Source organism: Ambystoma mexicanum, chromosome 7p (assembly GCF_040938575.1).
Source record: "Ambystoma mexicanum isolate Mex_15411 chromosome 7p, UKY_AmexF1_1, whole genome shotgun sequence".
NCBI classification, from domain to species: Eukaryota; Metazoa; Chordata; class Amphibia; order Caudata; family Ambystomatidae; genus Ambystoma; species Ambystoma mexicanum.
This window is the reverse complement of record NC_090939.1, coordinates 611,626,566-611,652,139: the sequence shown is the minus strand read 5'-3', so window position 1 is coordinate 611,652,139 and position 25,574 is coordinate 611,626,566. Positions and strand designations below refer to the sequence as shown.

Here is a 25,574-nt window from a genome sequence, read left to right as displayed (position 1 = left end):
CACTCCAAGCATCCTGCACACATTATAGCACCTGAAGAGAAAATCAATCAGTGAAGGTCAACACGCAAAGATACACACATACACGCAGACAATGGCCCTCACTATCAACTTAGTATCACTTAACATCCAGGGTCTGGGCCACCCAATCAAACGTAGAAGAATGCTAAACAGTATGAGGGACCTCCAAGGGGACATTGTCTTCCTCCAAGAGACACATCTGTGTCTCATAGAATCTGGGAAATTACAACAGGGCTGGGTAGGAACCGTGATCCACTCCCTGCATCACGAGAAGAGGGGAGTCTCCATACTAGTCAACTAAAGGGTCCCATTTCAGGTCAAACATACAATTGCAGACAAAGAAGAAGATACATAATGGCACAAGGCCTAAATCTCCCTAGGCCACCTCGCCAAGTCTATGCTTGCGGCAAACATAATAGTTTTCCACAAGGAAGGGAGAGACCCAGAAATGTGCGGCTCCTACAGGCCTATATCTTTAATAAACGCGGACGCCAAAATTCTATTAAAAAATGCCTGGCGAAACGCATAGAAAACAGCCTACCAGACATCATACATAAAGACCAAAGCAGCACATGGTAGCAGGAGACAGAGACCCAGAAGACCTCATACTGGCAGTTGATGCAGAAAAGGCCTTCGACAAGGTACAATGGGAGTTCATTTTCAAAGTCCTCCCATTATACAGCTTTCCTCCCTACCTTGTCCAATTGATTAAACTTTTATATACGGGCCCCGCCGCCGCAGTCGTAACCAATGGGATTACCTCCCCAGCGTTTGAGCTGCAATCAGGCATGCATCAAGGGTGCCCGCTATCGCCCCGACTCTATGCCCTTTCCATAGAGCCAATAGCGATCAAACTCCGGGCGGATAGAGGATGGGCAGGCATTGACCGGGGGAGGGAGGGAGAACACTGCGTGTCCCTCTACACAGACGACATGCTCCTATATATCTGCAATGCCCCCGCAGCCCTTCCCCATATCCGTGCGCTATTACTAGAGATAGGCCCGATGGTGGGATACATAATTAACTGGAACAAATCGGAGGTTATGCCACTGCGCCCAGATATCCTGTGGGACCCGGTGGGGGGGAAGTGGGGTTGCACCATTCTCTTTGCAAACACTTTATATTAAATATCTCAGCATTAACATCAGTGCCTCATTTGAGAGCATCAAGGACTTAAATTACCCCCAATAAATAAAGGGCATTTGTCGGGACTTCGAAAGATGGGACACCTTAAATCTCTCACTCACCGGATGGATAAACGCCCTGAAAATGAACTTGTTCCCTAAACTAACATACATCGCAATGATGATCCCAGCCAATCTGACACCAAAGTACATGAAAGAATTAGATAAATCAATAGCCAAGTTTATCTGGAAGGGGAAGAGGGTGAGAATCCGTCTACCAGTCCTACACGCCACCAAGGCAAACGGGGGACTGGCGGCACCATTTCTCAAGGGATACTACACAGCGGCTCAACTTTGCTGGGTAAAACGCTGGTTAGACACAACGGATAACTCCAGCTGGAGAGCAATGGAGATGGACCTAATGAAGCCACTCAACCCGATTGAAATCATGGCCACACCCCCTGACAAGTTCCCGACGCCCATCAAGAAACACCCCATAATAGGACCCACAATCGCCCAATGGCATAAACTCGAAGTTAAGTTAAGCAGGCACCACCATGGTCCAGCATACAGGCGCTGCTAGCCTATGGACTAGAACACAAAATACACCAAAAACAGGATCTCGAATGGGCCAACATTAGAATCATGGACATATGCGAGGGGGGGGACTATGCAGGACTTTCAAGACACACACACGGCCCTAGGTCTGGGCGCTGGAGACTGGCTAACATATTACACGATTTGAACCACAGTCCGCCGCCACATAGCACAACCCCCAACTTCACCATCATCATCACTGGCCTCTGCCCCCTGCGAGACTGAGATTGGAGTGTCACCTTGAATCCTATCCCCATCTTCGCACATTCTACCACATGGCAATCCTGAATAACCTGGGCCGGAACCGCACAGTAGCACAAGTCTGGTCCGAGGATCTAGGGACCCAAATCAAGATTTCAGACATCCTGGGGTATTACACCGCTATCCCATTAACCTCCACAAACATTAGGAACAGAGAGATCCAATATAAAATACTGCACCGATTGTATTACACCCCCACTACACTCCATCGAATGGGGCTAGCCCAAACAGACTAATGCTGGAGAGAATGCTGAGCCACGGCCACGATGGGCCAAATACTCTGGCACTGCCCCGAGGTCACCCCTTACTGGAGGGAAGTACACAAACAGATACGCTAAAACAACGGGGCAACTGTCGCTTTCACACCCAAGGTAATGGTATTAGAAGCCGAGGCCGACTAAGCGCATGACGACGGGCTCACTCGCAAACTCATAGGGCTGATACTATTCACTGCAGGCAAACTCCTCATCATCCATTGGAAAGCGAAGACACCTCCCTCCCCAACTGAACGTGCCGCCCTCCTGTCGAAAACATGTAGAATGGAATGCGCAGCCTTCGCACGACAGCAGGCACATAACCCCATAAGCATAGCGAAATTCCGAGACCTAACAGATCCATACATCTAAGAAGGGGAATTGAGGAGGAGAATACCAATCACATAAGCAGGGCAACCCATCCGCCCGTATTGAAGCTACAAGCGATAGCGGCGTGTTGCACACCCACACTCAGCCTTGTAGGGCAGAATTTTCTTTTATTTTTCTTAAAGTGCAACTCACTGTTAGGAGGGTAAGGGGGGATTTGGAAAAGTTGACACCTACATTGTTGGTTAAGAGCAAGGGGGGGGAGGCACCAGATCGAGATGCGATTAAAGCGTGCAACTGGAACGAAAAAGCCATACATGCCAAAGTTTACAGAACGACACACACCCACACGGCTGTCGCAGGCATTGTGTTTCTAACTATGTTACCATGTTTAATAAATGCTAATAAAAAGATGTTTTAAAAAAAAATTGTAAACTCTGTTAGGACACTTTGTTGTGGTGTCCGGATGGCCACCTGGTAGTGTCTAGATCGCTTTTCACTTACCTTGCTCATGTGGCCCGTTTAGTTGTCTAATCTGGAAAGTACTGTATGATAGCTGTCATCAACTGCGCTTGCTTTGCACTTCATTTTCCTTTTGTGGTTTAACATTTTTGTCCTATTTACTTCGCCCACAATGTGGGTCAAGCTGTAAAGATTTTACACCCAGCATATTATGCTCTGGAGGGCACATTATACTAAATATTCAATTTATTCAGTTCCCCAAATGTCTACCCTATGTACATTGTTCGTGGAGAGTTGATAAGGTTTCTATATGGGTGGAGCTTAACCGTGCAGAAAGTCAGACTCGGTCACTGTATCAAAGAAAATGTTTTGTTTATTCCTCGATTTTGATCTTTCTCTTACAGTAGAAAGTGAAGTATGCTTGTGGTCAGAGATATTTGCAGAGCTCTGAATATTGGCCAACATTTACATTGAGCCTAACATCTCCAAACTACTGGTATTTTAGAGCACAGAAATGGGGACATCAAAAACTACTTGTCCAAAGTTTGCCAAGAGACTGATCTTAAATGGCATGCTACCCTACCCCAATCGAAAGCATGGATGGTCACCACCATGAGATTTTAAAAGAGCGTCCTCTGAGCTTGGCTACGACCCTTCCTACATCTTCAGGAACCCTTAATATCCATTTAGAGGATGAGATTATTTGAATTATTGCAAGCTCACTGGCAAGGTAATCAGGCTTCATTATACCCATATAAAAGGTTTGTTGGAACCAGTCGAGGGAACCTGCCACTCACGCAAACAGGGGGACTGGGTTCATCTTCCTGTGTTCGCCAGAGGAAGTAAGCACTTCAACCATGTTGGCAAGGACCTTTACAGGTTCTTCTTACAACACAAACAGCTGCCAAGGGAGAAGGACATATGGACTGACTACATGCCTCCTCCTTCAGATAAGTGAAACCTCCAGTTATAACATCAGAACAAACTACGGCATCTCCAAAGACTGCTGTTTCGCTTGCTTGAGGAGGGATTGCATTGTCAGGATCCTCCTCATCTGAACCTGTCCCTGTACACGATGCTGCTACATTAGATATCGCAGCTTTGTTGACTGTTCGGGATGGTGTTGCGCCTTCAAAGCAGACTCGATCTCCAGCTTTATTCGACAATGCAGTCTCATCATCACGGAGTACCGACATGGATCTAGAGATAGAGCACCAATATTCTCCAAGGTTCCGAATCTGCTTTCCGCTGCAAGTACCATTTCCGCTCTTACAGGAAATGACAAAGTCTCTGTTACATCTCTTTGAGAGAATATTGCTGACGGCACCAGAACAATAACATAAACCCCATTGACCTACATTATGATTGCTGTTGAAGTGACACAGTGTAAGACATAGAAGATGAAATTGCAAGGAACTTCTTTGCTTGAGATATTACTATCTACTTCTCTACAACATCATCATTGCAGTGTTCCACTAATTGTCGGTATCCTCATTATGGTGTGCATTTAAAGTTACATTTTAACTCTGCAGGGCGTTACTAAATTCCCTACTTCACCACTTGCTCACACCAATGAGAATCCCTGCTTGTGTTAACATTGTTCTTTCTGCTTGTGAGTATGTGTGCTGCATATTAACTTCTGGACAGTCTGTGAGGGTGTGCAAAAATTTAAACTGCAACTAATCTCCAGGATTTGAACCTAGAACAGAAGCAGGACTAAGGGCCTCATTACGACCCAGGCGGTAAGTTACTGCCTGGGTTGTACCTTTACCACCATGGCGTAAACTACGTTTACGCCATGGTGGTTGGCGGACTTACCGCCCCATTCCGAGGTTGGCGGGGTGGTAAGTCCCCAATCCCCATTTACACTTCCCCATTCCCATTTTTGCCCCATAGGGCATAATGGGAGTGGGGAAGGTGTTAATTACGCCACCGTAAATTACGGTGGCGTAATTAACAACATGGTCCCTTAGCGCCATGGATTTTAACACCTGCTAAAAGCAGGTGTTAAATCCTCCATGGCGCTAATGGACCTCGGAATCAGGCGGTAAGGGTCGGCGCTGTTTACGCTGCCGTAAACCCCTTACCGCCTCGGTCCTAATGAGGCCCTAAACTAGTGAGAAACAGTTTTTCTTACTTTTTGGTGCTATTTTCTGCATTAACTGTAAATGCTTTTAACACTTTCAGGCACTGATACACATCCTTGAATCTAAAGCCATCTAATATACTTTCCCCTTGTGATATACCAATATACAGGATGTGTCAGAATGCTGGCTGTTTACTCCTCTTACTCATGATATTAACTTTGTTTTTCCTATGGCACAAGTACATTTCACCTGGAAGGATATTAGCAGTGACTTGATATTAGTTTCTATATCCTATGGCCCAAAACCTTGTTCTGGTCATTATTCTCAGCTAGGATTGGCTTATCTGTATTTCCCCCTCCTAATCAACACCATAAAAAACCTGCTATCAGACTAAAGTCTCCTGTGGCAAAAAGCCTCTGTTACACTAATCGTCATCAGCACTTTCAAATATTCTCTGTCCACTAAAAGCAAATATACTAATAATGGTGTGCCTTCTCCTTTTGTCAAGGGATTTTATTTGACTGAATCTCGTTATACAACTTATGGTACATACTATATTTGTGAGATGTCCGCCTATAGCTGGTACCTAATAAATTGGGATGGAAGTTGTTACATGGATTATGTACTGCGTACAAGGCGCTTTACTAAACTACCATTTCCCCCTTGGATGTAGAAGAGAATCAGGTTGGGAAACCTTTGAGAAGGCATGGGTTAACTGATCCCAGGATTAAGCATCAAGCTAAATTGTGACAAGATTGTTAAGCTGCCTTTATTGTTGGAGAAAGTAGTAAATTACATAGATTCACTATGACCAATAACTCATGAGCAAGTAGCTTTACACACTTTGGGCCTCATTACGGGTCCGGCGGTAACCCTGCTTGTGCTGCCGGTGGCTTGCCGCTGGACCCGTAATAAATTTAGCAGCGCCCGACTTCCCGGTGCCACCAGGCTTTTAAAAGACCAGCGGCCGCCAAGACAATAACATGCAAATAAAATCTGTCTTTTCTGTGTTCTGGCTTTAAAAAGCAGAAATATGACAGAACCGTATGTGCCTTGGTCGGATAAGAATGTTGTAGATTTCTTTGTAATTATGCTGACAATATAATGGATAAAATCACACACTAGGAGCTACCATAACTCATAGGGTTCTATGTGTTTGCTAAATTCCTGGCAATGTATTGGTTGTACCTACTGATCAAATGTAATTTCATTTGCTTTAATATAACTACTGCGAGCACACCGATGGTTCAGGAGACGTTAATGGTAGTGAAAGCCATAGAAGAAGTGTTTGGGAAAGACAATGGTTATTTACAATTGACTTTCAACATCTTTCTGAAGAGGATGTGAGGCTGGCTAGCAAGAGCCTCAAAGGGAGGAATTCTGGGAATAAAATGTAGACCATTCCATTTTAGCACTAGGGTAAACTTTGACATGATTGCCACCTATGCACTTAACTCATTTGGAAATAATGAGAATATTAAAAATACCCATTCAAGTTTTTGGTAACCCAGATTTTTGCCAGGGATTGGATTTCAAGGGCTCTGGAAAGTGCCAAGAAGGGAGTACTACAAAATTGTGACAATTACTTGAAAGTGGTACCCCTTCAGGCTTTCAAGGGATCTCAGAGAGAATGAACGATACCAATACATACAAATATCACATTAGATTTCTAACCCTGTCATGAGCAAGAAAGCTTGCATTCAAGTCTCCTATTGAATCCATATTTTATAGTCAATTGTCATGTAAGATAGTCTCTTTACTAAATAAAGCTCTCAAGAATAATGACCCAACCCATCAGCTCACTTATATGCAAAACTGGGGAAAGTCTCTCCACGGAGAAACCACATATTATATGGACAAGAATGTCAAACTCTGTATCAAGATCACAAATGAAAGAAAACTGGTTTAAAATATTTCTACAAAGCTATTTAACTTCAAAAAGACTCAGGTGTATGTATCCAGGGACATCGGATTCATGTTGGCAGAATTGGTCCTAAGGAGATGTTTTTATTCACATATGGAATGAGTAGCCAAACATTCAGTTTTTTTGGTAACCAATCGTACACAACATGATAGCTCAGGGGCAATGCACATGTCTTGGAAACAAGACAATGCCGAGCAGCACAGGTTCGAAAACCGGTCCCATGCTGGAATACGGCATAAAGCGTAATATAATAAAAGAGGTCATTGGAATGACTGTATTTAAAGACCCACTTCTAATAATATAAGGCGGTCCTAGTCAAAATCATTAACACCCTCTACATTCTCCAGTGTTAACATATTTATTGACAAGCTCCAAATTAACAGTAGCACAAATGAATGTAGAAGTCTTCCAAACCTATCCATGGAGAAATAGACAAAGTGGTTCATAATATATTTCAGGTTTACATGCAATCTAACTGCAATTAGTTGATTGATTGATTCAGAAGGGGGAGATGTAATAACTGAAAGCCAACTGTGAGACAGGTATGGTATCAAGAGACACAGACTCAAAGGTAACAGTTTCTAAAACCTTTATTTAATAAAGTTCTGGGGTTGGTGTAATACCTAACTGGCCTTACCTCCAAAGGGTTTGTTCCCTCAACTGATGTTTCAAGGCCTGTCGATGTCCAAAAGTCCAAAACCAAAATCTGTCTTTGTTTAAACCTATGCTTGCCTTCATACTTTGACAAAATGTGATAGGAAGTCTTCTTAAAGAAAAGAAAAGTTACTCTCTTACCTGTTAACGTTCTTTCGATGGGATGTTCCTCTGACGTATTCCACATCTATGACAGGTAATCACCACAGCTGTGCTGCTTTGGAAAATTTTCTGCGTCTGCGTCCTGCGTCGATGACGTCGATACGCTGTCCTCAAGGGCCTACGGTGAGCCGATGTCACCGGATGTTATAAGTAGGACACAGGATGCCTGTAGCCTCAGTTGTAGTTTTTTCCCATAACGTGTGGCACCAATCTTCTGCCAGTATGACTACAGAAAGCCTTGCGGAAACATAAGCTGCAATCGCATAAGAAATTCAGTAGAGGGGCAGGCTGGGAGGGTGCGATGTGGAATACGTCGGAGGAACATCCCATCGAAAGAACATTTCCAGGTAAGAAAGTAACTTGTTCTTCGAGGGGATTGTGTCCTCCAACGTATTCCACATTTATGACAGACTCCCAAAGCAGTACCAACGTATGGAGGTGGGAAAGAATTTAGAATTTTAGAATGCCCAATTAAATTGCAGAATAAAGGACCGCCTTGCCAAAGGTCAAATCTTGTCCATGGATAGAATCCAGGGAGTAGTGTTTTACAAAAGTATGGACAGAGGCCCATGTCGCTGCTTCACAAATGTTACGAATGGGAACACCCCTCTGCAGAGCAGTGGAGGCAGTCACACCCCTAGTAGAATGGGCCCGCAAGCCTACTGGAGGGTGCTTACCCGCCAGACGGTAGCATTCCGAGATTGTCAAGATAATCCATCTGGACAAGGTCTGTTTAGTAACAGCTTGACCCATACACCTTCCGGCGTATCCTACAAAGAGCTGATCGTCCACTCTGACCCGGGACATGCGTGAGATGTAGAAGCTTAAAGCTCTCCTAGGATCCAACCTATGGAACCTCTCCTCTTCCTTACCAGGATGCGGAGGAGGATAGAACGCCGGAAGAATGACCTTCTGGCTCAAATGAAATTCCGACACAACCTTCGGAAGAAAAGAAGAATGAACCCTAAGGACAACCCTGTCCTTATGGAACACCGTGAAGGGTGGCTTGGCGGATAGTGCCTGCAAATCCCTCACTCTGCGAGCGGAAGTAACCGCAACCAAAAATACAGTTTTAAAGGACAAGAATGCAAGGGCTCAAAAGGAGCTCCCATTAGGAATTTCAGAACTAGGTTCAAATCCCAACCAGGCACCTGGAAAGGTGCCAGAGGGAACACATTAGTGGGTCCTTTCAGAAACTGAGAAATCAAAGGAATCTTAAAATAAGAACACTCCTCAGACGAGCGCTTGAATATGGACAGCACCGCCAAGTAACCCTTAATGGTACCCACTTGGAGGCCCTTGTGGGCTAACGAAAGCAAAAAAGACAGAACCACAGGAATGGCACATGAAAAAGGATCCACATTCTTAACCCTGCACCAGTCGCAAAACTTTCTCCAACGGCAACGGTACAGGGACTTTGTTGCGGGCCTTCTGGCCGAAAGCAAAACCTCCATCACGTCTTCAGGGAGGTCCCAATGCTTATACCTCAACCTTTCAGAAACCAAGCATGAAGGTTGAGAGACTTGACCTCTGGACGGAGAACCTGACTCCCCCCTCCCGTGAGAGCAGATCTTCTCGGTAGGGAAGAGGATGTGGACAGAGGGAGAGACCCTGCCCCCCCCCTTTTTGTTGAGGTAGTGCATGGCCACTGTATTGTCCGTCAGAATCAGGACATTCTTCCCCTGCACAGACTGCAGGAAAGCCTTCAGGGCTAGCCTGACGGCCCTCAGCTCCAACAGATTGATAGGGAGTCTGGACTCCAACGCAGACCAACGACTGCTGACCGTCAACTCGTTGGCATGAGCTCCCCATCCCATGAGGGATGCATCCGTCACAATCGTTACCTTCAGCCAGGGTAGCCAAAATGGAGCCCCCTTCATCAGATTGCCTTCGACGGCCCACCAGAGAAGATCCTGGGTGACCGAGGGCGGCACCCGAACGGGGTCCGACATCCTGCCGGAGGACTGCGACCGCTGCATCTTGAGAGCCCATTGCAGAGATCTCATCTGCAACCTGGCCTCTGGCACCAGTAGAATACAGGATGCCATGAGGCCGGGCAACCTCAAGAACTCCAACGCCGGGAGAATCTGGGCATGTTGAAACTTGTGCACCATCTGCAGAATGTGATGAGCCCTCACCTGGGGAGGCAAACACTGCCCCAGGGATGTGTCTAGCACTGCTCCGATATACTGGAGCCGCTGGGTAGGTGTCAAGTGGGACTTCTTTAAGTTGAGGGAGAAGCCCAGCCTGTGAAGGGCGTGGCAGGTGACTGACAGATGATCCAGGACTTGCTCGAGAGAGCTTCCAGGTAGGGATAGACGTGAATCCCTCCTTTCTTGAGATATGCTGCCGCCACCACCACCGTGAGCTTGGTGAAGACCCTCAGGGCGGAGGTCAATCTGAACGGCAGTGCGAGTCGCCAACCGCGATCCTCAGGTAATTCTTGTGCTTGGGATGAAACGGCACATGAAAGCGTCCTTGAGGTCGAGAGACACCAACCAGTCCTGAAGTTGTTGGGCCTGGAGGACTTGAGAGAGAGTAACCATCTTGAACTTGTCCTTCCTGAGGAGCTTGTTCAAACCACGCAAGTCCATTATGGGTCTCAATCCCCCGTCCTTTTTCGGAATAAAAAAATATGGGGAATACCATCCCTTGTTCCGCTCCGCTACAGGCACCAGTTCTATGGCGCCCTTCTCTAGCAGGGATGTGATATCCTGCACAAGGAGCGGATCCGGACTCTTCAAACAGAGTTTCCCCGGTGGATTGCCGTGAAGCCTCTGCTGGAAAGGAAGACTGTAGCCATGGGCTATGAACTCTAGAACCCACATATCTGAAGTAATGGCACGCCATTTTACAAGATGCTGAGCCAGCCTTCCCCCAAACGGCGAACCATGGGACATGGCCTCATAACTGAGCTGAAGCGGCTGCGGCAGTGCCTGAGGGCAAAGAGGCAACTGCCCGAGCGGCTTTGGCACATTGAGTACCTTGTTTTTCCACCTCTGGTACTCCTACGTTGGCCCCTTTGACTGGCGGCCCCCCTCGATCTACCAAAGGTAGAGTAGTATCGAAAGGAACCTCCCCTCCATTGTTGTCCCATAGGACGAAAATGCAGAGGTTGACGGACTGCAATGCTAAACGACTTTGCTGCAGCTTTGGAGGTCTGCAACCACTCAAGGCTCTCTTCAGCTTTGCTGCCAAAAAGATGTTCACCATCAAAGGGCATGTTGAGAAGCCGGGCTTGTACATCAGGAGCAAACCCCGACTTCCGCAACCACGCAAACCTGCGCATCATGGTGCTCGCCGCCATGGATCGGCTGACACAATCTGCCACGTCCAGACCTGACTGAACGGATTCACACATGGCATCCTTGACATCCTGAACGAGGGCAAGAAAACCATCCCGTTCCTCCCCTTCGGAAATATGTTCAGCCGCCAAAGAAACACAATTCCACAAAGTGTGAGTGAATCTCGCCAAGGCACAAACGGAGTTGGCTGCCTTTAAGCCATACCCCCAGATGAAAATACTTTCTTCGCCCAACCGTCTAAGCGCTTGTCGTCCCTATCAGGAGGGATGTTAGGGTAAGACGCCTGCTTCGCTGGGGCCGTAGCCGCCTGCACCACCAAACTCTCCGGAGTAGGGTGCGATGACAAGTAGCAGGGCCGCCACTGGCTGGACAGTATTTTTTCGGCAACGACTTACCCACTGCCGGGAGACTCTCCGGAGCAGTCCAAGCCGCTGCCACCCTTCTTTGTAAGGCCATATGAAACGGCAGCACCGGGTCAGTTGTTGGACCTTGGTCCAAGATATCTGTCAGGTCATCCTGCAGAAAATCCACGGGTGGAGCAGACCACCCCAAGTACTCCGTCACCCTCGATATGAGACACCGGTATGAAGACTCGGCGTGTGTGCCAGGCTCAGGCCTACCGAACTCAACCTCCGGAGAGGTGTCCAGACCACTGGCATCGTGCAAAGACTGACGCAGGTCTTCCATCTGGCTATGACCAGACAACAGTTCATCAGGAACCTCATAAGGAACAAAACCCTCAACATCAGACCCTTTATCCACCTCTGATATATAGTCCAAAGGCTGGAACAAATCCCTGGATGAGGGCACAGAAAAAGGTTCAAATACACGCCTCACTGACTTCCTCAGGGCCTTCTTCAGAGTTTCCACACGTGGTACCTCCAGTAAAGCCTCCACAAAAGGCGTCGAGGGCGTCGACGGAATCGGCGTCGACGTTAAGCGAGGCACTGACAGCTTCGACACCGGCTTCGAGGCCGGAGCCCAGAGCGTGTCCTTCGACGGCCTCGGCGCCGATGGCGTCGATGACTTCCTCAGAGGCAGAGCCTCGAGAGAGTCCCTCGACGGACATGGCGCCGATCGACGGCTCCCGATGATCGCGCCGACCGCCCGAGCCTGAAGGCATGCGAGCGGTGGCCCTAGCACGTTCCTTGCCGGCTTCTCTCGAAGGAGCGGAACGGAGCCCTGCAATTCAAAAATCACCATCATCTCCGTACGAAACGCGTCCCATTCCGCAGGAGAGGAATGCATGTTAGGACAAGCTACCTGCTGTCTGGCGGAGTCCTCGGACGAGGACGGGGAAGGCGACCGGTGACAGCGCTTCGCGAGTGCCTAGAAAAGGCAGAGGAATGGCGGGAACAACTCCGGGACCGAGATCCCCTGGACTTACGCCGACGCTGTGAGTTGCCCCTTGAATCGTCGGTCGAACGCCCAGCTTTTTCCGACGTTCGGGGTTTGGAAACCCTACCTACAGATAGCTTCTTCTTCTGCTCCCGCAAGGCCTTCGACGTCAAAGACTAATCTTCACAGTCATTGGTGGCGTGGTCCTCGCCGAGGCACCAGAGGCAGACGTTGTGAGGGTTCGTAAGCGACATCTTGGAACCGCAGTCCCGACACTTATTGAAGACAGACCGCAGGTTAGAAGAAGACGAAGACATGATACTTCACAAACACCAAGTTCGAAGAACCGATAGAAAGCAGAAGAACCGAGGCGCGCCGAGATTCCGGAGCGAACACATTCGCGGAAAAAACGGAACTGAGGCTACGGGTGTCGTGAGTCCTACTTATAACATCCAGTGACGTTGGCTCGACGGAGGCCCTTGAGGACAGCGTATTGACGTCATTGACGCAGGACGCAGATGCCGAAAACTTTCCAAAGCAGCACAACTGTGGTGATTACCTGTCATAGATGTGGAATACGTTGAAGCACACAATCCCCTCGAAATAGTGGTTCAAGAAAAAAGGAAATGTAAACCACAGCTGGCTTTTAGGTAGTCTCACCAATGGGTGTAGGTCTGCCAGTGCAAAATAGTTCAATTCAAAAGGGTGGCCCTTGGGATCTTTCATGTAGGACTCTTCCAGCAAGTCAATAGAGTTAACAATGTCTCTGGGTCTCTTGGGGTGCCCTTCCCCAAGCTCGGACTCCTCTGCTTCCAAACAAAAATACACAATAATTGTCTGGCATCTCAGGGTTCCCATCCCCAAGTCTAGGCTCTTTTTGTCTTCAAACAAATAAAGTTCTCCTGGTCAGGATATACCTTTCAGTATCAGAGACTTTTGAAAACGCTGGGCTCTTTGCTCCTCCAAGACACGACCACTCTAATCTCTAACACCTCTCCTTATTCTCTGTACCTTTCTTCCGGTACCTTTTCCCTTCTGTGCCACTTTCACTCTGTTATTTTCCACTTCACTGTGCCCCCTGCACACCTGCTTTTCTATTGTGCACACTTGCACCCTCTTTTCATCTTGTCGTGCCTCTTGCACACTCCTCTTGTCTTTATCGTGCCCCTGGCACTCTCTGTCCCTTTGGTTGTGCACCCTTGCACCTTTCTTTCTCTTTGTCGTGCCACTTGCACATTCCCTTTTCAACCTTCGGGTCGCTCTTGCCCTCTTTTCCTGCTTTCGGGTCGCTTGCACCCTCTCTTTGCTTTCTCTCACTTTTACTTTCACTTTTCCAGTCTGTCGGGTCATTCGCACCGTCTTTCCTGTTTGCACCCTCTCTTTCTTGTTTCGGGTCACTTGCCCCCTCTATTTTTCCTTACATTCTTTAGATTTCACTATCTACTTATCTATCTTTACTTCCGCACCGCTAGCGCACCTTTCTTCATGCTTTCTCTCTTGCTGCCTGCTTTCTTTACCTTTGTGCCGCTTGTAAATATTGTCTGTTTTCACTTCCGCTCCAGCCACCCGCACGCTCCCGAGTTTCTCTCTTCACTTTCACGAAATTCACTGGGTAGCGCAGCGCTGGGAGCAGACTCCTCGGGATACACAGAGTCGAGGTCATGGTCTCACCACCTGCCCCTCAGACACCGTTGGCACCGGCACACTGGACACAGCTGACAGGCGACAGTCTACCTCACTCCAGCTCTCTGGAGACACAGCTCCTTAGCCACGCTGCAGCCCCTCAAACAAGCTCAACCCTCCAGGATTAGTTACTTATGCTTTAAATGCACCTTGTATAATCTGGTATAGTCGGTATAACCTCAGTTTGCTTATTGCATCTGGTAGAACCACACCTTTTATAATGGTGTAGAGTCAATTGGAGTCAGGTGTGCACAGTTGGAGTAAAGGCCTGACCTTGCCTGACTATTAGTGGGACAACCTAGTGGTAGGTTGTAGTAGGCCCTGTCCCGCCTCCCAATGCTTTTCCTATGGGTAACCCTTATTGCTCCTGATTGCCTCTTCTTCGTTCCAGTACTTTTTGGAAATGGGCAGGGAGAGATGGGGTGTGATTGAAAATACCCCATTAATACTGGGTTGGTGTATAATCGGGAAAGGGTGAATACCATGTCTCGCCCTTGGGTATTCTCCTCCCAATACCCTGTGACCCTCCACTCAGGTGATCCTCACTCACTTGTCCACCTCCAGTGCTGGGATCCAGAAGCAATGGCCCTTCCCTGGCTACCTGAATGGAAGATCCCAGGCGAGTAGGTGGGGGAACACTGTCAGGTTTCTCACACAACACATTTGAGCTATTTTCCACTTGTATAATCTGTGACTTTATTTCATAAACTCAAGTTTTTATAAAATGTGCAGTGATCTAGAAGGCCCTAGGTTGATCATTTGTTCATCATAATTTTTTCCTCACTTTTCTATGTTCAGAGTTTCTCTTGAAAAAGCTGCACTGCTTTGCTTATAAAATTCAGGGAGAATTGAATACACACACTGATCGAGTTTTAAAATGTATGAATTTATATGAGTTATAGGATGCAAGTTAAAACGGAAAAGGAGTGAGGCTCATCACAATGTGATTTTGTTGATAGATGTTTCTAATCAAAATCTGCTAGTTGTGTAACAGGTTTTCGTAGTGATAACTTGGATTAGTTTGGTATGCACTTATATTATTATCCAATTGCTCTTTTGGTATTGTACCCATATGTTTGACACATTTGAAATCAATAAACACATTGTAAAAAAGGATATTAGTTCAAGCATATTCAGATACAGGGGCTTAATATTAAATTTTTTCTTTAAAGGGTGATCAAAGCATTTTGTTTGATCTATTTCGTTGTGTTTTACTATTTTGGTGTGCTAGTGGTTTATTAGGGTTCTCCACCTGCCCCTCAGTCTCCCATTGTTTACCACCCACATATCCCTTGCCAATCATCCTTCCAAGCTGCTGTACGCTACTCCCTGCCCTCTTTTTCCAAACATGCTTTTCCCCCTTATTTAGCCAACACCTCAGTAGACCAGTTCCACAGCAGAGTTAACAGTAAAAACACAATTCTGCAGTTTTAACGCAAAACTGAACGCTAAGCAGACCAATATTACCCAACAAACATCCATCAAAGATTAACATAGATCTTTAGGGTGGCAAATATTTCCACTGACCTTCTTCTCATGCCAACATACAAGGCAGCATTAACAGGTTAGAACGCCATGCAATGATAGCCAGGACATTCAACACAAGAAAATATCAAATCTTACCTTGTCATGTAACATCCATCCTATGTATTTTAGGTAACTATCGTTTAAGAAAGTGTTGGGATGCATTTTCATCCAAATGCTAATTTCTTCAATGCAAAGAGCCCTGATCTCCGGAACAACGTCCCTGGAAAAGTAGAATGACTACATGAGGCAATAAGACATTGGATACAAAGTAAATATTAGAAATATGGCTAGAGGTGTCCATGAGTATCCATGTGATAAGAACGCTAAACAGACTGCACTGATTTGTTTACCAACACTTTAGAAGAAAGTTGAATGACAATTGCTCAAGACTGAACAATCGAACCCTATTAGTTAATTTTGTGGAAGAGTGTGCACTATGTGAATTAAAGTATTTCATGTAATGGCGAGGCATATTCGAAAAATACACTCACCATTGGTGATGTCCTATATGTGACCAGGCCATTGTGGATTAAGGTGCACTTGGTGTGACGGGTCAGTAATATGAGGCGGGCAACTGCTTGTAGTTTTCTCATTATTTTACATTTTATTTGATGAAAAAAAAATGCAAAGAAAACCTATCTAAGCCTACTCTACCAGGGAATTCCCTACCTAGTCTAGGATCTAGGGGAAACTCTAGCATACTCAAAACTGGCCTTCACACTAAACAACAAAGCATTTAAAAGATTACCAAATAAACAGTGACTTGGATAACTTCCACTTGTCCTGGGTGGATCTCTTTCCCAGGAATGTCCAAAGTCAATTTCTCCCAAAGAAAAGTAAAGTCTTAAATCGGTTTTTGAAAAATTCACCCAAACATAAATCCACTGGTAACAGTTCCTTCTCCGTTGGTTAAAAAGTTACTTTTCCAATCTCCACCAAGAAAACAGCACCAATGGTAACACGAGATACACTCCTATAGAATAGAATTGGTAAAGTCCAAAATAAAAGTACCACTTCTGCTTCAACAGCTTTCCTTCTTTTTGTAACCTCTGCAGAGTCTTGGGTTTGTTTGTTTGTTTATTTTGTATGGCGCACCAAACCCGAACGTAACTGGGCGCAAGCAGTACAAGGAGTCTTTAGGCTTAGGATACATAAGTTGCAGTCATAGTATTACAGGTACAATGATGAAGATATTTACAGTACACGTATTGCGGGTATGCATTAGAGATATATACAATTGCGATTACAATTAGAATTACAGTTACAATACAGAGAACAATATAGGAAATCATTACAGTTGCAGGCTTTAATGAAAGCAGGTACTAAGTTTAGTATGTTATTTAGCATTCGGTCCTAGGGTGAACGTCATTAGTTCTGATCCATTTCTGTATGTTACGTCTGAAGCTATGGTAGGTTTGATCAACCAGGAGTGAGTAGGGGAGTGAGTTCCAAGTTTGGGCTGCCATAACTGGGAAGCTTCTGCCACCGGATTTGGATAAATTGAATCGTGGTACACTAAGGCAGCGTGAATTGGTGGACCTAGTTGGGCGAGTAGTTGTTCTCTTGACTATCTGGCTAGAGAGGTACCGTGTTGCAGCGTTGTTCAGGCATTTACGGGTCAGGGAAGTTGTTTTAAGCAAAATTCTGTCCTTAATTGTCATCCAGTGGTTTTGTCTTCTAAGCTTGGATATGTGATCTTTGCTTGGGATATTTAGTGCCGTTCTTAAAGCATTATTTTGTAATGTTTGGATCTTGTTTAGGATGTACTTGTTAGCTCCCATGTAGAGGCCATTGCAATAATCCAATGTTGAGAGTATGAGGGCGTTAGCTAGGGTGATACAACTGGGTGAGGATAGGTAAGATCTGCAGGCCCTGATTTATTTGCAGGTACATGATGATGTGGACGCTAAGGAGTTAACTTGTTTGCTCATGGTTAGTGTGGAGTCAAGGTAGAATCCAAGAGTTTTTACTTCCTTTACAACCTTGATGGAGTTACCATCAATGTTGAAAGAGGAGGAATTGTTGTGTTTTTTGAGGTTGGCCGTGGTTCCTAGTATTAGAAGTTCAGTCTTGTCATTGTTCAGGCAGAGGCCATGGGTGGCCATCCATGCCTGAATGAGGAGGTACATTTTGTTCACAAGAGCTGTGTCAGTGATGTAATTGCCCGAAAAGGGGTATGAGGATCTGGGTGTCATCAGCGTAATTAGTGTAGGTGACACCCAGATGTCCAATTTGTCGAACAGCGGCTTTGTGAAGATGTTGTACATGGTGGGCGAGAAGCATGAACCTTGTGGAACGCCGCATGTTATGGGGATAGGGTCTGCTGAGTCTGAGGTGGAGAAGACTCGCATGGTTCTGTTGTTGAGGAATGATTGTACCCATGCTAATGCGTCCTTGGAGAAGTGAGCCGCTGAGGAGAAGTGTTTACAAAGTACTTTGTGGTCCACCAAGTCAAAGGCAGCTGACAAGTCAAGGAGGAGTAGCATGGCGGTTTTCCCTTTATCTGCGAGTTCCTCAATTTGTGTTTTTAAGTCAATCAGTGCAGTTTCAGTGCCGTGTTGTGGCCTGAAACCTGATTGGCGGATGCCAAGGAGAGGAAAGGCACCGTCGTAATGGGCCTGTAGTTGGTTGGAATGGCTAGGTCTAATGTTTGTTTTTCTAATAACGGTAGGACCCAGGATTCTTTTAGATTGCTTGGGACCGTATTAGTTGAGAATGATACATTGATGAGTTTGGAGATAAATGGTGACAAGTCTCTGACTGCGTCTTCGATTAATTGTACTGGGAAGCTGTTGCCCTGGCATCTAGATGGTTTCAGGGAGGAGATGATTTTCTCCACCTCAAGGATAGAGATTTTTGAAAATTTGAATTTATCTGGTTTGTTAGTTGGTATTTTAGGAGCCGGAGTGTGATCGTCCTGTTTGGTAAGAGAAGATTTCTTATTGGCAATTTTTCCTTGAAGGAGTACAATTTTATTGGCTAAATCGTTCTGTATGTTAGTACATCAGGTTTTGTCTTTAGTAATGTTGTCAGCTGGGGGGATGGCGGCCTCCATTTCTCATAGTATGGTAAAGAGCTCCTTATTGTTGGAACTGGCTTTAGCAATCCTGTCGTTGTAAAGGTTTTTCTTTGTGCTGACTATTTCTTTTTTGTAGTGGTCAGCAAATTTGGCCAAGTTCGTTTTATTTTCTGCTGAAGGGGTTTGGCGCCATATGGCTTCCAATTATCTTTTTTTTGCCTAAGTGTTTTTAAATGTGGGGTGAACCAAGCATATACCTTGTCAGGATGCTTCTTCTAAGGGGGTTGCTTTCTCCTTGATAACTCCCTTCTGCAATGACACTGTGAAAGCAGGCTACTTAGCTTCAGTCTACTGCTGTTTCAGCTACATTCAATATTAGGTGCTCCGACAAGATTATAGACAAACACAGTTCTATTGGTTCTGCTGCAACTTGGTACTTTAAGAATTTATCAGGCAACTTAGACAAGACTCTTCACCCTACACAGGTAGGCAAGGCACTCTTCTTTCCTATGTCATAAGAAAGGGCAGCCTCTTTTCGTCTTCTGTCTGTCTTACAGCTGCCACTAGAATCTGTCTTGGCTTCTAAACTGCTTCTCTTTCTCAGCTTCAACAGTCTCCGCTTCACAGATTGTTGATCAGTTCTTCTAACAAGCACCCAGCTCCCTTCCCTAGCTTTATACACACCTTCTTGTTTCCAGTAGTCACCCCAAAGCTGTATTGCCACTCTGCCAGATTTATAACAGCTTCAAAAACTTAAAAACATTGGTGGTTAGGTTTTAATAGTGCTGGTTTCACATTAGAAAGGATCTGTCTACTGGCTTTGGTAATGCTGGCTCTTCTCGTGACTTCTACAACTTCAAAATATTTATTCTGAATGTCATAAGAGTCCGGTTTCATTAGAGAAACAAAATTAGGTACGCGCGACCACTCTTTGATGAAGAATTTCAATTTAAAGACTTGCGTTCCCTTTTCTTCATACAGAATTCTGCTTTAATGTGGATAGGGAATCACAATCACTTGCACGCAACCTTTCTTTGATGCAAGTGTTCTCGTAACAATTCAGGAAAGTCAACTGCTACCTCTCGAGTGATTACCGGCAACGTTCTCCCTCCTAATAGGAGACACGTGACCATTCTGGTAAGTATTTTTAATACAACAATGGGAAATTAAAGACTTTTTCCTTCTACGTGAGCTCTTTAACTTGTGCTAAACGCGCGCAGGATACGTTTCCTTTGTTGGGAAGATTTCCTACGGCAACTAACAACTTTAACCGCTCCCACTTCTACGTGAGTATTAATTTAGCTGGTTACAGTTACCGGCAAGGAGTTTCTTGTGAATTGGAGTACGAAGCTTCATTCACCAGCTCCAAAATCACAGCTGTTGCAGGCGGCTTCTACTTCCCAACTTTCTCTCCGCTACCACTGTTTCAGGCACTCTTGGGACTCACACCCCTCTGCCGTATGGGTGTTTCCAATCCCACCTCGACCACAGAGAGTTTCCTTCTCTCCTACTTCCCTCAGCCTGCTTCTGCACAAGGGTCTCAGGTAGCTGCTCAACCCAGATGGCAGCTGGGGAGCAGGTGTAAGTGGACATAGGTCACCTGGCCTAAGCCCCGCCCACCTGGTACCTTCCTGGTTGCCACTCTTTTCTCTACTTAAGGAGCAGTCCAGCCTCTTTTCCTTTACAGCTGGGAAGCAGGTTTAAGTGGATCTAGGTCACCTAGCCTAAGCCCCGCCCACATGGTGCCTTCCTGGTTGCCTTCCTGGTTGCTGCTCTTTTTTACCACTTAGCAAGCCCCGCCCACCTGGTGCCTTCCTGCTTGCTGCTCTTTTCCCTAATCAAGGAGCCCTCCAGTCTCTTTTCCTTTGCAGCTGGGGAGCAGGTGTAAGTGGATCTAGGTTACCTGGCCTAAGCCCCGCCCACCTGGTACCTTCCTGGTTGCCACTCTTTTCCCTACTTAAGGAGCCCTCCAGCATCTTTTCCTTTGCAGCTGGGGAGCAGGTGTAAGTGGATCTAGGTCACATGGGCTAAGCCCCACCCACCTGGTGCCTTCCTGGTTGCCGCTCTTTTTCACCACTTAGCAAGTCCCGCCCACCTGGTGCCTTCCTGCTTGCCGCTCTTTTACCCTACTTAAGGAGCCCTCCAGTCTCTTTTCCTTTGCAGCTGGGGAGCAGGTGTAAGTGGATCTAGGTCAACTGGCCTAAGCCCCGTCCACATGATGCCTTCCTGGTTGCCAGTCTTTTCCCTACTTAAGGAGCAGTCCAGCCTCTTTTCCTTTGCAGCTGGGGAGCAGGTGTAAGTGGATCTAGGTCTTCCTGGTTGCCGCTCTTTTTCACCACTTAGCAAGCCCCGCCCACCTGGTACCTTCCTGGTTGCCGCTCTTTTCCCTACTTAAGGAGCAGTCCAGCCTCTTTTCCTTTCCAGCTGGGGAGCAGGTGTAAGTGGATCTGGTGCCTTCCGTGGATCTGGTGCCTTCCTGGTTGCCGCTCTTTCACCACTTAGCAAGCCCCACCCACCTGGTGCCTTCCTGATTGCCGCTCTTTTCCCTACTTAAGGAGACCTCCAGCCTCTTTTCCTTTGCAGCTGGGGAGCAGGTGTAAGTGGATCTAGGTCACCTGGCCTAAGCCCCGCCCACCTGGTGCTTTCCTGGTTGCCGCTCTTTTCCCTACATAAGGAGCAGTCCAGCCTCTTTTCCTTTGCAGCTGGGGAGCAGGTGCAAGTGGATCTAGGTCACCTGGCCTAAGCCCCGCCCACATGGTGCCTTCCTGGTTGCCGCTCTTTTTCACCACTTAGCAAGCCCCGCCCACCTGGTGCCTTCCAGCTTGCCGCTCTTTTTCACCACTTAGCAAGCCCCGCCCACCTGGTGCCTTCCTGCTTGCCGCTCTTTTACCCTACTTAAGGAGCCCTCCAGTCTCTTTTCTTTTGCAGCTGGGGAGCAGGTGTAAGTGGATCTAGGTCACCTGGCCTAAGCCCTGTCCACATGATGCCTTCCTGGTTGCCGGTCTTTTCCCTACTTAAGGAGCAGTCCAGCCTCTTTTCCTTTGCAGCTGGGTAGCAAGTGTAAGTGGATCTAGGTCACCTGGCCTAAGCCCCGCCCACCTGGTGCCTTCCTGGTTGCCACTCTTTTCCCTACTTAAGGAGCAGTCCAGCCTCTTTTCCTTTGCAGCTGGGGAGCAGGTGCAAGTGGATCTAAGTCACTGGCCTAAGCCCCGCTCACATGGTGCCTTCCTGGTTGCCGCCCTTTTTCACCACTTAGCAAGCCCCAACCACCTGGTGCCTTCCTGCTTGCCGCTCTTTTCCCTACTTAAAGAGCCCTCCAGCCTCTTTTCCTTTGCAGCTGGGGAGCAGGTGTAATTGGATCTAGGTCACCTGGACTAAGCCCCGCCCACCTTGTGCCTTCCTGGTTGCAGCTCTTTTTCATCTCTTAGCAAGCCCTGCACACCTGGTGCCTTCCTGCTTGCCGCTCTTTTCCCTACTTAAGGAGCCCTCCAGCCTCTTTTCCTTTGCAGCTCGGGAGCAGGTGTAAGTGGATGTAGGTCACCTGGCCTAAGCCCTGGCCACCTTCTTAGCCCTGCCTCTTCCTTCCTGCTCTTAACTCCTAGATCAAGGGCGTCTCTCAACTGGGCGTCCAAAGAGAAGGGCAGACAAAGAAAAGGGCAATTCCTGTTTGGACCTGTTCGGACCAGTATGATCCAGAGTCCGACCCCCCTGCTAAGACATCAGGTAAGCATGCACCAACATGTGTTTACACCCTCTGTCCCCACAGGCCATTCCCACCCTATCTGGTCCCCCTGTGTTGTTCCCTTGTGCCCCCACCCCCACCTTCCTGCACAAAGGAGTCTGTCCTGATACATTCTGGTTTCACCATCACCGTCTTGTGGACAATGCTGGATTTTACTTTTCTGGACTTCATTGATTCACGGTGCGTCACCCTTTCTCAACTCTCATGCTGGACTTCCTTTGCATCTTGTACTCATGTTGGCCCTGAATCATGCTGTTCCCATCTTCATCTTGCATCATGGCTTGCAACATTATTTGTTACTACTGACTTCTGCAATTGTATTCGCCCTCCCCTCTTGCTTCTCCACTCTTTTTGACTGCTTACCCTCTGTTCTCTCCTCCCCTCCCCTCTCCCTTTTCCTATCTCCTCCCCTCCTCCCCTTACTTTCTTCTATGCACTTCCTCTATCAGAATTGTGCCTGGACCTAGTATGATGGCAACCGCGTCTGTCGCTCCCCCATCCCCTTGATAGTCGCTTGTTTTGTTCCTCCCCTCCCTTTCTGCACCCCTCTTCCTCACCTTTTGTTTTCCTCCGGCTCTACCAGAAATGTCGTCAGGCCTAGTACAGTAGTCGCCTGTCTGTTTCTACTTCCTTCCCACTCTCCCCCTCCCTTCCTTATCTATGTCTTAGCTCTTGCACTATCTGAAATGTCGTCAGGCCGAGTACGATAGTTAATTTCACATCCTTACTGTTCATGGCCTGTAAGAATGTCATATTTTCCCTTGTTCCCTCCCTTGCCTTGAAGCACATTGTGTATTGGTGCTATATAAATAAACTATCATATCATAACATTGACAGCAATTAGGCACACGTGGAAAGACTCTATAACTTCTCCAGTCTCTTCCAATGCAGCCACAGCCAAACAGGGTTTGTGAGCACAGGACTAACTCAGAACCTGCAGGTGAAATCTGCTCATCTCTCGTTGCAGCGCCCCTTAAGTGGTCTCACTTCCTTGTGAACTGCCAGCCCCATGCTCTGCTTCTTCTTCTGCTACTACTGCCAACCTTCCAGCTCCTATTTTTTCAACTGTTCCTTCCTGCTGTAGGCTTGTATGCCTCTCAGGTGGGGAAATTAGCTTCAGGTGTAGGCCCTTAGTATTAACTGCCTGACCCTGGCAAAGGCTGCTAGGCCTACTTGACTGTCCTTTACTTCTGCATGCCAGCCCTCTTCTTTGTCACAGTCCCTTAGGTTTTGTTGCCACGTCCTTTCTACTATTAATAGTGGTTTTAATTCCCTGTATGTGTTTAGGAGAGGGATAGTAGGGTTTAACCTTAGTAGAGACAGATGGTATAGAAAAGGCCACATTTTCATCATTCCTTTTTGGTATCCCTTTGGCATTGGGGAGAATATTATTTTAGGGGCACAAAACATCTGTTCTTTGGATACAATACTGTGTTGGGTTACACCCTTGGAGTTTACCCTATCCTCCTTGGTAAGAGGTCGATATATATCCAAGTGACAATAAGCCAGTTCCTCCTTTAACCCAGTGGCAAGAGTATCTCTCTCCAAGGAGAAATACTGTGTCTCACCCTGCAAAATCTACCCACTACCCCGGGCCTCGTCTCCACCCAGGTGATCCTCCCACAGTACACCACCCCCAAGATTGGGATCAGGAAGCATCTGTCCTCTCCTGGCCCCCTGGGAGGATACTCTAGGGAGGGTTTTGGTGGGGGATCCGCAGGATTACCCACATTGGACAGGCTTCCATACTAATTAGCTGTACCAAACACCAAACATACCCTAGCTGCTCTTCCTTGGTTAAAAAGAGGCAGAAACACCTACAAACGTTTCATGCAACTTTAAGGGGAGATTAGAGGTCTGGTGGTTAAAAGGAAGCACCTAAACCCAAACACAGACCCTAGAACCAGTGGGGAAATTGACACACAAATCTTGCACATGACCCTTTCTGTCCACACTGCATGGCGTAATGCAACAAATTGTAAAAAGGAAGTAGCAGTTGTCTGTGTGATTTAGTCACTTTGTCAGCATCGAAAGATGGAGATCAGAGAGATCTGGGGGGCAGGGGAATATACTTGCTCCATGATATAACCAGTGGAGGCAGTAAATGGGGGATTTCGCACAGAGTTTCCCCAGTCCTCCCCTGGCCAATGTCTGTGGTCAGCAAATGTTCAGTTCAGAGAAAACCTTTTCTGGGACCTCATCAAGGGAGATAACTAATGGGTCCTGTCAGAAAGAGATGAAACCATGCGCGTCAGAGAAAGACCCTTAGTGGCCCTGGAGAGAAATATAGCCAATACAGGTGACCGCATGGGGCGCAGTATCGAGGAACACCCAAACGCCCAAGAAGACTGCACACAGCTGTCGAGCAAATGAGCGAATTGCTGAATGCTTTAGGTCTCAAGAGCAGAACGTGTAGCTGGACAAAAAACTGTCTTCGACCATGAACCAGTGCCAAAAGCAATTACTTTGGCAAAGAATAAAAACCCAGGTAACAGATGTTCCAGCACGGCATACAAATGCTGAAAGCTTACATGTCTGCACAAATGCTGAGAGACGAACGGGCCAAATACCCATGAATGATGCAGGTGGAGTGCCGGCACAGGAAGCGCCATGAACTTCCTTCCTGACCCTAACTTGGTAGCTACTGGCTGTTTCCGAAACTAAACTATTAGAAAACTCTCTGCACCTGGAGCTGGGGGGGGGGGTCTACATACAAAGGGAGGAGGTGGAACCAGAGGCCAAAGACCAACCACAGCCCCAAGAAACAGAGAAGAAAACCAACTTTGTGTCAAGATCAGTTAAAGGGCTTCAGCATGGTCACTGGGAGTCCCTGGTTGCTGGAGAGCGCTGTCTGCTCCACATTGATAGCTCTAGGGGTGGTTCTTGAAAGATCCCCCAGGGCCAACAACCCATCCCTACCCTTGTATCTCATGTACCCCATAATGTTCCAAGACTACCTCCATTGCCAAGACATATGACATGAAGGTCGAAAAGAGAAACCTGTGGGAAATGGGACCTTGCGTTCACTCCTGTGGTATGTAAGGTGGCAGCTGAGGGAAGCCACACAAACATGGCTGGAAGGATGACCTT

At 47.0% G+C, this 25,574-nt stretch overlaps 1 protein-coding gene across 5 annotated transcripts in view; it reads right to left on the bottom strand.

Annotated features, from left to right (window-relative positions):
- LOC138526199 (cohesin subunit SA-2-like) overlaps window positions 1-25,574 on the bottom strand; it is a 2,217,157-nt gene that overhangs the window by 1,478,612 nt on the left and 712,971 nt on the right. For all 5 annotated transcript variants that reach the window (XR_011283519.1, XR_011283520.1, XR_011283521.1 and 2 more), the window contains exon 10: window positions 15,820-15,943. Coding sequence is in view for 2 of the 5 variants with exons in the window: in XM_069636632.1 (XP_069492733.1) it covers window positions 15,820-15,943 (124 nt within the window). In the remaining 3 variants the exon portion in view is untranslated. The remainder of the gene's footprint in view (window positions 1-15,819; window positions 15,944-25,574) is intronic.